At 37.5% G+C, this 11,934-nt stretch overlaps 2 protein-coding genes across 2 annotated transcripts; both read right to left on the reverse strand.

Moving 5' to 3' along the window:
• Nucleotides 1–291: 291 nt before the first annotated feature.
• Nucleotides 292–5,809, reverse strand: LOC145239728 (receptor-type tyrosine-protein phosphatase alpha-like). The gene is made up of 19 exons (XM_080103122.1): nucleotides 5,650–5,809; nucleotides 5,382–5,583; nucleotides 5,247–5,319; nucleotides 4,942–5,018; nucleotides 4,766–4,872; nucleotides 4,592–4,673; nucleotides 4,480–4,529; nucleotides 4,092–4,226; nucleotides 3,464–3,610; nucleotides 3,266–3,405; nucleotides 3,037–3,172; nucleotides 2,605–2,708; nucleotides 2,445–2,548; nucleotides 2,294–2,361; nucleotides 1,922–2,044; nucleotides 1,298–1,435; nucleotides 1,094–1,233; nucleotides 722–857; nucleotides 292–516 (listed from the first exon to the last, which is right to left on the reverse strand). Exons 1-19 carry the CDS (start codon nucleotides 5,806–5,808, stop codon nucleotides 466–468), a joined length of 2,172 nt encoding a protein of 723 aa, XP_079959248.1. The 5' UTR covers nucleotide 5,809; the 3' UTR covers nucleotides 292–465.
• Nucleotides 5,810–6,548: 739 nt separating this feature from the next.
• LOC145237752 (lachesin-like) lies at nucleotides 6,549–8,756 on the reverse strand. The gene is made up of 7 exons (XM_080100733.1): nucleotides 8,677–8,756; nucleotides 8,424–8,608; nucleotides 8,252–8,363; nucleotides 7,609–7,793; nucleotides 7,352–7,463; nucleotides 7,104–7,288; nucleotides 6,549–6,877 (listed from the first exon to the last, which is right to left on the reverse strand). The coding sequence occupies exons 1-7, from the start codon at nucleotides 8,754–8,756 to the stop codon at nucleotides 6,549–6,551; spliced, it is 1,188 nt and encodes a 395-aa protein (XP_079956859.1).
• Between the last annotated feature and the right edge of the window lie 3,178 nt (nucleotides 8,757–11,934).

Genomic DNA, 11,934 nt, shown 5'->3' on the forward strand with positions numbered 1-11,934 from the left:
AGTTTCAAATACCTAAAAGGCGTCTTATCATAATGAACACAGGCATCGAAACCATTAAAAATCATGTGCTGCGCTGTCTTTTATCAACTTTGCTCAAACAAACCGTGTCTAAATTTCAACGAGACGACTGGTTCCTGTTTGCGCTTTGCTGTGCACGTAAGAGAGCTATAAATGCAAGGAGTGGATTACTGCCTCTGTAGCATTTAGGCTTTCGCTGCCCTTCTCTAATGTAAATAAAAACGTATCGTACTTTTGTGACGACAATAATGTGGACCCCGCCAACTCTTACATATCAAAAACAGTTAATTTTATTGGGAATAATAAAGTACATGCATGTGCACCCAAAGAGTTATATTACAATACAGATATGTATAAAATACAAAACATCTATAAAAATTACAGACGGAAACTTTGGTAAAATTTTTCAGACGTGGCGCTTCCTCACATAAACGATTGATAATTATCTCATGAACCCGCGTAGTCGTGAATCAGCGAGTAACAGACTTTGTATTGATCCTAAAAGATAAATGTTGATTTGTAGATCAACAAAATAACATTCTTAAATGTATGTTGTTTATTGATATAAATTGGAGATGGAAAAATGCAAACAGTATCTCGGTTATTGAAACAAGTCGATCTCGGTAATTTACGTTGGGTTTGTGTGCGTTTGCCTTTGGTCCCTTTAAATGTTAAATATATTCTTGTCCAAATTGCGCCTTACCAGTGTAAAATGTGTTTCTGGGATCCCATCGGTGAGGTCTTTGACTGTCCTGAAAACATCAGCCATTCTTTCGGCTTTATAGCGAGCAATGAGATTCCAAGCAGCGCTGAATACTATAGACTTCGCAAATCCATGCCTAAAAACAAGTGAAGTTGAGAAAGTTTTGTTTTTGGACGAAGTATATACGATTTCGATTAATCGCAAAGCGGTTTACTGCAAAACTCGTATTACTGAATGCTAAAAACCAAATTACAGCTTATTGTCAAGTATACAAGTATTCCAGTTAATGGCAAGAAAAAACTTGCCAAATTCGATTAACTGTAAACCAGAACATATATTGTACGTACAGTATGTACATTTATATCCTCGAACCTTGTTAGCAGCAGCATGTTAAGCATTTCCTGCGCTCCGTTAACAGATTCAACAAGCGACATAAACCCAATCAGTTGTTTATCATTCATCGGTAGGTTGTCGCCATTCCATGAGCTGTATTCCAACAAATAAACCATGACCTAGGAAAAATGATTTGTCTAAAACTCTAAAATGTCGTGTGTAAAAGTGGAATTTACTGTCTACCTCGTGATCACCCTCGTTTTCCATCACTGACAGCTTTTTCACTCTCCCTTGTTTGTAATTCGAAACTTCTAGAAGTTCAACACAAAGTTGGCCGTACAACACTGCCTGGTTCAACGCATCTGGCCACATTCCGCGTTTCTAGAACATATGTGTATGAACAAAATAGCGTTAAAAGTAAATGGCATTTTGTTTTGTTAAACTTTTGTGCAGCGGGTCAACTTCATCAGTATTTAGATAAGAAGAACATATTTTATCACTAGGATCAGCCCTAAAGTGTTCATGCAGATTAGCTATAACGACACGCTGACATATAAATCACAATACGCCAGGACTTTGGGAGATGTCATGCCGTATCAAGCCAGTCTCCAAATCATTTCCACACTGCAAGACATGGGCCAGAAAAATTCCGCCTGCAACGGGATTGGAACTTAGCCCAGCAGGCTTCTGTCACGGGTCCCCGCAACCCCTTTGCAGGCTATTGTTTTCTACCCTATGCCTTTATGGAAATGTTTGGAAGACCACCTCAATTCGACAATGCAGAGGGTTCTGGTGACAAATTTAAAAATAGAGTGACAAGTTGATTAAAATTTGAACAATTGGGTGGATTAAGATTATTTTTCTCACCAAAGTCTTATCCAACTGTACAATCAGTGTAAGCTTTTCCTTCAACACAGTGTCAAAAAACCTTTCCAGACCATCCGGTTTCGGTTCTAAAGCCGTTACCGTATGGTGTGAGGCATTGTAAGTCTAAAACAAACGTGTTCAATTAGAGTCAAACAACTGTAGAGTGTGTATTAGTTGCACGTTTTGAATGTATCAAATTTAACAATTACTCATTTAGTTTCAGATCTTTGGACACACTCGAAAAGTGGAACTCGAATCAAAGCATGGTCATCGTAAGAAAGGTTATTACTTGAATGTGGCGATTACTAATCTAATTTAAAAAATAATTTAAAAAAGGTATCCTTAGCCTAACTTCTGTGTCATTATACGAACCTCAAGATTGAAAAATCGTCCGTGGTATTCAGTGCTTTTGCCTTGGTTGTTAATCAGGACGGGCTCGTCTGAAAGCATTGCATACAATTATTAGCGGCTAGGCTTTATTAGACCAACATTTCACCAAATATTGCGTGTTATGTGTACTTACATGTCACACTCTCGTGGTTTCCTAAATTTACTTGTGAGTCTGAAGAACCTGACTGCAGGTGTAGGTCACTAAACTCTTGGTTAACAGCATTAAAATGTGATGACCTGTAAAAAGATGATGTATACGAAACTCTCTTTTCACTAATGACAGCTTAACATACCGGATTTGTTGTTGCATTTTTTGCTTCAGTTGATTACCATTCAAATCGGTATTGTTTAAAGACAGCATGTCGGCAAGAAGTTTGTGAAGAAATATGTACTGTTCCTGTAACAAAAGTTGGCAAAAACGCTTTTGACTTTGCACATTTCATGCAGCTACAAAACGCTTCTCATAATAATGTGACATTGTGCAAGCGGAAAGAAATGAATATGCAAAAAATAAGGACTAAAATCTTTAAAACACATGGTAAAGTGGATAGTGGGAAAAAAGGTTATGCATCCCTGTTCTGGTTAGTCATCGTATTAGTTTGTCTTTATTTTACTTTGTTACTGTGGTTCATCGCATTAGCAACGTTAAACATTTCCAATACGATTTTATAATACTGTTTGTTTCGAAAGTAGGCAAAATTTTGTTTGGACATGGCGGTGCTTACTTTCGTATCAATGGTTTCTATCTTTTGCGTCGTCATGTCGGATACAGTTTGATAAACATCGACAGATCCAGATTGGTTCAGTTCCTTTGTACAAGAATCAAGCGCAATGAGCATGCCGACGTTTCCGGCAGGGCAACTAAAAACAAACCGAAATCAAAGTTGTTGTAGGTGTCCTCATTCCTCGCTTATTTATCAACCGTCTGTTTAAGTTTTATGATATTAAGCGTACCTTGAGTGGACAACAGTCGGGACAACTGATGACTTTGTATCGATGTTTTGAAGATCATTTATAAATCTAAGCAGACCAGTAGTTGGGGCATTGTTTTCAGGCCAATCCAATACATGATACTGGGTGACTGTGCGTTGCTCCTAAGAAGTTAACCAAGTCAAAACATTGTCAAACACAGCAGACGTAACTTAAACCTACCGACATATACGTGCCCCGGGTATCGTTTTCAGAGATACCTATTTTTCTGACGACGTGTTTTCCCTTTTGCGTGTTGCTGATCAAGCTAACGCGGAGGTTTCCAACTCTTTTGAAACTCCCGACGTTGTTGGGCCAGTAAAGCCGCTCCTGTTTAATAACTTGCGTAATATTAGTACTTTTACCACGACATTTTCTTTGAGTAGTAGACATGTAATGTATGTTAACAACGGAATTTTCCACTCAAATTTGAATGACACCGTTCTTCTATAATCAACAAGTAAGATATATATATATCTTGCGTAGTTAACGAGGAAATGCGTTTGCAGCAGCCACGAGTTTGTTCAATTTATCCTTTAACTGAGTTTTGATAAGAGCAACCGCTAATAAATGACTCGAGTCGACTTATAAAACGCGGGTAACCAAAAGCAACTGCTGTCGCCTGTCCGAAATAGTATGACCAAAAAGAATCGCATTTAATCACTGATGTAATTAATATACTAAACTGCGTTATCTACTGCGATTCGTCAAGTCACAAAGTACATAGATTCATACTTAATTTGCACTGGATAGATGACTGTCAGGTATTGTTGGTCGGGTGTTGTAGGTTGAATAATGATATGCCACTTACTTTTTGTTGATTTTGAACTTGGTCCAACATGACGATTGTCGAAATATTTTGTGCCCGAATCATTGTCCAGAAATCATCAACGGTTCTGTTCGTTGGGCTTTCAATGATAATCCATCGGCTGTCCGGTCGTTGACCCTTTTCATGTATTTTAATTTTAATAGTCAGTTTTAAAAATGTTAATTGTGGACCCATTATTAGTCACAAACACAATTGACAAATTGTTATCCAAACGTTGCCATAATTATCGCCGAAAGTTGAAATTGCGATGCATTTCACTTTACCATATTTTCGAAGCTGTTTTTGCGCGGTTAAAATTTAAGCTGGTTACGGCACTTTAGAGTTCGTTCGAGGCTCCAACTGATTTGTCAAAAACGTGATTATTTTTTACCTTTATTTCTGGAATGTTTTCGTAATTTCCACTCGTTGAACTGCGGTTGCCTGAAAACACAGATTGATTAAGATTGTACATAAACGTACAATTAAAACGGTGGTTATCTTACGCAGAGGAAACTTTGAATACGGATTCTGCTGGGCAGCGTTTCTAATGCTCTTTGGCGGCATTTTACTTGTTTTCTTGATGCTCTGCGTGTTAAATTTAAATACAAATTAGCTTTGTTTCGATGGTTATCAACCAATTGTCTAAAGAAAAACCACAATACAGACGCAACACTTACTTCAAACTGTTTAATCAGCACAGCATGTTCATTGTTTGTGCTGTTGTCAAAAAAAGTTTCTAATTCAGTTTTTCCGATTCTCATGTTTTTGTCCTTGACCTTTTTAGCTGCGTAAAAATAGCAATATATTTTGTTGATTTTAAAGATTATTCAAACGTCTAGTATAAATATCTTACCTTTGCTGCTGAACCGAGATGTCATGTGTGTTAATTCTGCGCGGTTTCGTTTCGCAAGCCAAGACCGCAGACGTTTTCTGCGTGAAAACCGTAAATGAACATAAGAAGCCATAAAAATACACTGCGAACACAACGTTATATCAAAAGAGCGTTTCATGTTTGATAACGTGAAGGAATCACTGTTGTGGTAAACAGACTGGACCACTTTGTGTTGACAAACGGTTTGTTTGTGATATGGACCTACTTAACCTTAAAATTAACGAACGGGCCAGTATACCATATTCTTTTGAATGAATTTAACATACCTGTACAAAAATGTGATGATAACGATAAAAACCACTAGGGCAGCAACCGATCCCGCGACAATTGGCAGAGTGACTAAAACAACACAAACAACTGATTAAGTTTTAAATTGAACAAAATGTCTTTCAGTGACATACGGTCAGTCACTACTTTGCATTCTCCAGTTACTTCAAACACCGTGTTTTGGCAAAACGCTGTGATTGGTTGAAACGTGGCGGTTAGTTGTTGGTTTGAACCAATCTCTTCACTGTGTTCGACCAACGCTTTTGGTTGAAGACTTATTTCTTCCCAATTGCATCCCGCCCCAGTCTGTTCAATCGCTGTTTTGGTGAAACGAATCTAAAGAATTTCGTGGGTGTGAAAGTTTTTACTTGAGTTTATCTTTATGTTGGAATAACATTATACCTTAACAGAACTGACGGTGGATAATATTTTTGCTGGTATATTTCCTTTGATTCGACACACCCCGTTTTCGAGTGACATCTGACTGGTTACGTCACGAAACACGCTTGACGTCATCGCAGCGAAACTAGGGACTTTAAGTTTCCAAACATCCGGAAACATCTTTACCTGAAATTATTTACTTAATACATTGACACATTTATTATGTACAGTATTATAACGGCAAGTTTACCGAAATGGTGTATGTAATGTCGGGTTGAAGATTTTCAATCGTGCTTGTGTAGATGTGGTTGCATGTTGCAGTTTGCGTTACAACTTTACTGACAGTAACAGAGTAGCCGTCACTCACTGCTGTTATGATGTGAGTTATTAATCCGTTGTTACCAGTCTTGTCCCTCCATTTAACTTTGATTCGATCAGAGTGGCATTGGCTTGTACTGAGGATTTCCAATGCTAAATAAAAACAGGAATTTGTGGTTTAACTTCCGCAAGACAGTCTATTTATAATTAAGCTACGGACTACGTACCTGAAAACTGACATATAAAATTATTCCTTTGGTCACAAAACGTTTCTTTGACCAGAAGTGTTAATGTGTTTACTGTTGTGCAATTCTCAGTTGTTGATTGGTTTGACATATTATCTGCAAAAAGTTGCAAAAAATAATGTTTTTATTTTAATTACAAGATATATGATGTGCATTTAAAACCTTGTGCCCAAATCCATGGGCTTTGATCAAACACATTGTTTATTTTTGAGTTTTTTAAGCTGGAAATGGTTGGTAAGCGACCTCCAAGCGATTCACAGTATTCACTGGCACTCTGAAAAACCCGTGTTGATTTTCCCAACGTATAATGTAGCCCGTTGAAATATTGAAGATCTTTGACACAAAACAAAGTTAACACTATTTACCCTGATTAGCGAATGTATTCAACTCACCGCCATTAATAACCAGCTTGGGACTCTTCCTCTCGGCACTACTATCTACAACCCAACATTTCACTATGGAATTGGGGCCAAATATAATAGAACTAGAAACTTTTAGAGTAGACTCAATCTTGTTTTGTGTTCGTCTGTTTGTAATAGTTGTTGGTGTTTTAGTCGAGCTTTCAATTGTTTGTCCATTGATGCTCCATTGAACACTGGGAGGCGGAAAACCACCGAAAGCACACGTGACGGTTTGTGATTGGCTGAAGGGGGATGGCAAGGTGGAATAGAGAAAGGATAGTCCGACTAAAAAACAAGAGTTCTTGCAGTTTACATGAAACGCACCAATAAAAGAAAATTAAGAGAAAGGGGACGTTTTGCTGTGATTTTGTTAAAACGTAATGGTAAATGATGGTTAAATATGGTTAAATGCCTTTATGGTAATGGTTAAAACCTTTATGGTAATGGTTAAATTACCTATATTTGGGCTGTGTTGCAGTTTTACTTGCATTTACCAAATCGATAAACTTACGTTTAAGACTGAAGGTTGCTTCTGTGCTAAACGTTTTAAAGTTGGAAGCTTGGCATACGTAATCCCCAGCATCTCCTTGGCTTTTCAAGTTAATGTTAAGTAGCGATGTTGATGTGTATTCACCATTGGTGGTTGTAAGTTGGTAAATGTGGTTTGCTGATAAAGAGGAAACTGGATTTCCGTATCTATATGGAAACGTGGGCACGATTACATTAAATTATACATAATTTACCACTCTAATGCGTTACCTTAACCAAATTGTTGTTGGAGTTGGAAACCCAAACGATTCACATTTAATTTCAAAATTATCTGAAAGTTGAGAAGCTTTTGCTTTTTCCGACAACGATATATTTGCCTGTACTGGATACAAAATAAAACAGTATTGTTTAACAGCAAGAAGATACTGGCTAATACCTGAACTTAAAACATTAGAACGTTTCGACAGTTTCTATTGCTATTGCGTGCAAAGATATTGTTTAAAATTAACAAAAGCAATTTGTCATACCTTTTACTAGCAAGGATCTTTGTGCAATAGTTGAGTCACCGTTGTTCGCTTCACAAACGTAAACACCAGAATCAACAACATTGTGAATGGCTAAGTAAAGTCGAACTGTTTGCGAGTGGATGGTTGCGTTGATTAGGCTTGTGTAAATATGAATGGATGATGTGTGGTTTATGTTTGTCCCATTCCTACAAAGCAAATGGTTTCTTTACCAGATCCTACCAAGCATAACGTTCCAGATCATGTTTGTGGCAAATCAATGCAATACTCAACATCGTTTTAGGGTTTTAATCACATTAAAAATGTGCCGTTTATTGCACTATTGTTGATAAAACATCCTGTAAGTTACAATTTTAGCACATTCTCTTACTTGTTGGAAGGTTTGTTAACATCTCTTATGCAGGGAAACATAAAAACGGCCGTGACTGTGGCATAATGGTTTTCTACGTTACTGTAGTTGCTTCATTATTAGACCGAATTTGCAGTCATTAAAAGTGTATTGTTTATTATGGTGTTTATTAAAGGCGACTCATAGGCGTATCTCACGACCGAATATTGTACTTTGCTACCTATAAGTAAATAAGTTTTTGAATAATTGCACTTTAATTATTCACCACTTTAATTATTTAATTAGTTTATATTTCACCTTTTCCACACAGCAGATGGTGTGGGAAACCCATGAGCGACGCAATCAACTTGATACATTTGTGACATCTTTGCTATAACCTCGGACTTCCCAAGTTCGATGTATGGAGCAACTAAATGAGGTAAAACAATCAGGATTTTAAAACATTAAAAAATGTTTGGCATTTGAATACCTTTAATATTAACTTGGTGAATCTGTTTCGGCCCAGCAGAGTTAATTCTTATTCGACATTCGTATGTCCCTCCTTGTTGAGCTTGAGTAACATTTAGATGGAGACGATTTGTAGTGTTGTAAGCACTTTGAAAATAGACCTCTTGCCAGATGAACGAGCTCCCATACGGAACTTCTAAATTTGACCTGACAAACAACATCACGAAAATAGTACGCTTTTAGTGGGAGCACAAATGAGTAATAGGTATTTTTACCTGCTGTACCAGTCAACGACAGGTCTTGGATTTCCGTAAGATGTACAGTCAACAGTGCTCTCCACACCACGTCTAACCATGACGCTAGTTCCTGAAACTGTTGTCTTAGCTGGTACTAAAAACAATATTTTCATATTGTCGACAACACGATCTATAGCCGCAACGTATGTCACTTAGTAAACGATTTACTTCAACAAATATTACGGTAGTGAAAACAATGAACACGAAACAAACAAGCGGAAATTGATACTCACAATACACTTCCAGCAATTTGCTTTTTGATGTTCCAGCACCGTTGCTTGCTGTACATTGATATTGGCCTGGCTGTGAAAGGTCGTTGATGGTTACATAAAGTCGAATTCGTTGTTGATATCCCGAGTCTACAAGTGTAGTTTGATAAACTGGTGCAGCTGTGTTGTAGGTCACCACTGCCCCATTTCTGAAATATGATTTTGCAAATTCATAATTAGGTGAAATGCCAAAGTTCGCATAAACTTGCCTTCTCCACGTAACAGTGGGTCGCGGAAAGCCAAACGAAACACACTCGACAATATCTTGTTGATTCGGTATAACAATAATTGACGGGTGAGTTGTGGAAATATTTGCCGGCACTAAAGAAAAAAAACTTTCTTCGACTACTTTTTAGAGGTGCTAGAAAAAACACGTTTTGGAGAAACAGAATCAGTTGATGACAAGAAAATCGAATTTTTGTTGGCCCAAAATGATATGGACATTTACTGTAAAATCAAAAAGTAAAATACCATTGAAAAAAATGAGAAAAACTTTCGCAAAGGGTCAGATATTCTCTTTTAAATATTTAGCTTAGTCAAGTTTATAGAGCTCTTCTGGCCAATGTATGTTTATTCCGACGTTCTTCCATTCATTCTTTTCTTCCTTATTTTTCGTGCACTGTACTAGTCGCATTCGGTGTTATTTACCCTGATGAAGGCGACCTGTATAGGACGTCGAAACGTCGGAATGAAAATATAATTGCCAGAAGAGCTCTATAAACTTGATATTATGCCTGGCAGTAATAGCTAATATATTTGGCTTAGTCATTTGCATCTATGCTTCGTCAATTTCCTTACCTTGCACCCGTAGAGTTTTAGTTGTCGCTCCACTTCCAAACCAATTTGTAACTTTACAAACGTAATCCCCTGATTCCACTACATCACGAACGAGTATATAAAGAGTTGATTGTGCAGTGTAATGATTTGGGTTGTTTATGTTCTGGTAAACATTAGCAAAAGACGTTGAGACTTCAGATGACCCCCTGAAACAGCATGCTGGTAATTTCTGATTTGCTATTCGCATTTGCTGGTTGTACGTACGAATTTTCCAGTTTTTATGTAGGAATACATTGAGTTTACCTTGACCATCGGACTGATGGGTTGATATAACCCATTGCTGTACAAGCAACTGATTGCGGCGTTCCATAATCTGCCGTTATTTCGTTGCGGTCCAGTGCGAACGATTCTACATAAAGTGAAATGTCAAGTCTTGTCCTTTATTTACTGTGTTTACCACCAACCTTTAACAATAGCCACACTCGCCACAGCTGTGCGATTGGAAATCATTTCAATAATTTCAAATTGCCAGTTTCCAAAATGTGATAATGCCACTGGATCTATCGTGTAACTAAAAGTTGTTTTATTGTACTTGGTTTCGAGTTTTATTCGTCGGTTATTGTTGTCAATTACGTCAACGTTGAAAGGTTCGATGCCTAAACTTATTGTTCCACTTATAGTCACTGATCCGCCGATTCTGGTTGTGTAACTTGGTTGGGAAAATGAAATTACTGGTCCTGAAAAACAAAAAGGACAGTACTTTATAGTCTGCAGAAAACACTGTGTTTTTTACATGACGTATTTAAATACGAGGGGTCCAATACTCTCAAATAAAGCTGACATGCAGAAAAAGGATTGTTTATACATAGTAAAATAAAGAATGCCCCACAAAACAGCTACTTCAGTTATATTCTACATGCAAATAAACTTCACTGACAAAAACCAAAAGAACATGTATCACGCGAGTAGAACTGGCGACATCTGAAACGCATTAAACCTCAGCTCGCAGTTAATGCTGTGATTGTGCGAATTATAAAAGCCAATACCGTGGTAATAACACGGCACCTGCAATCACATGCATTTATTGTAATTATGTTTTATTAGGTGACAGTGGCGGTAACTGTGTCATAACGATGGACAGGGTTTTTTTAAGGTTTGGTTTGGGTGACCGCTAAGTAGTTTTAAGAGACCGCAAGTGTTTCATTTAAATACCAAAAAATAGCCATATTTGCTTAAACGAATTATTTATTAGGCTACTGGCAAATTTTGGGAAACCGCTGGAGAAATAAAACTTAATCTCTGACAATATCTCACACCTTATCTCTGACAATATCTTGTCGATTTTAATGTGCCTCGAAAAGTTAAACCTCGAAAGTTAAAAGGCTCGAAAGTTAAACCAGAACAACAAGTCATTTGATAAGATAATAACACATTTGTGTCACTTACTAGCAAAGGCTCCGTGTAAGAACAATGAAATAGCGAGAACGGTCGCACACACCGACGACTCCATACTTGCTACATAAACATGACCACAGGTACCCTTACCTATAATATACTTAACATGCCCCAATGTTTTGCACACACTACTGCGTGAACAGCTGCATTACAAGGAAACAACGTGGGTTATACAGAATTCTGAATAAGTCCCATAGTGTGCATTGTGGTTCGCCCACAGTTTCGCAACAAGGAAATGATCATTGTTTAGAATAAGAGACTAGCAGTAGTGATGCGCTGTCGTAGTTAATTCTCACCTTTTTTTAACACATCGTTCCAAATTACAATACCAATGCGTCACGCGAGATAATTATCATGCCATGCTAATTGATCCAAAAGGTCGTATTCAAATAACTGCTAAAAAGTTTCAAACTGTTACAATCCTTGTTTTGTGTTTGAAAGGTGCAATAAAGTTTTAAATAATCCTACACGTATGCCTTCTGGTTACAATTCAAATCGCGTGGCACAAACTATTATTGCTCACGCACAAGAATGTTGGCACGCGAGAACATTATTATTATGGGTCCCCTTCCCTGATTTTTTTCTTTTTTTCCGTCTAACGCGGATTTGTTCCCACGTTTTGGTCAAGAAAGAATGGTTCAAACTTTTTCAAATTTACACACATTATAGATATTGGTCTAAAGATGGTCCATGTGAATTTTGACCTCGGTTTACCCACAGCCCCCCAAAATGTGAA

This window comes from Phallusia mammillata, chromosome 7 (genome assembly GCF_965637545.1).
Source record: "Phallusia mammillata chromosome 7, kaPhaMamm4.hap1.1, whole genome shotgun sequence".
NCBI classification, from domain to species: domain Eukaryota; kingdom Metazoa; phylum Chordata; class Ascidiacea; order Phlebobranchia; family Ascidiidae; genus Phallusia; species Phallusia mammillata.

Bases quoted from the DNA above. Each gene is read 5' to 3' on its own strand.
- LOC145237752 (XM_080100733.1), bottom strand. From the start codon at position 8,756: ATGGTTAGACGTGGTGTGGAGAGCACTGTTGACTGTACATCTTACGGA. The intron at 7,794-8,251 runs GTGAAATATAAA...TTTGCTTTGTAG, and splicing joins CCATCTGCTGTGTGGAAAAG to GAATGGGACAAACATAAACC. The intron at 7,464-7,608 runs GTATGACAAATT...TTTTGTATCCAG, and splicing joins AAGATCCTTGCTAGTAAAAG to TACAGGCAAATATATCGTTG.
- LOC145239728 (XM_080103122.1), bottom strand. From the start codon at position 5,808: ATGTTTCCGGATGTTTGGAAACTTAAAGTCCCTAGTTTCGCTGCGATG. The intron at 4,674-4,765 runs GTAAGTGTTGCG...TTTAACACGCAG, and splicing joins TGCTGATTAAACAGTTTGAA to AGCATCAAGAAAACAAGTAA. The intron at 2,709-3,036 runs GTAAGCACCGCC...CTTTTGTTACAG, and splicing joins TAGAAACCATTGATACGAAA to GAACAGTACATATTTCTTCA.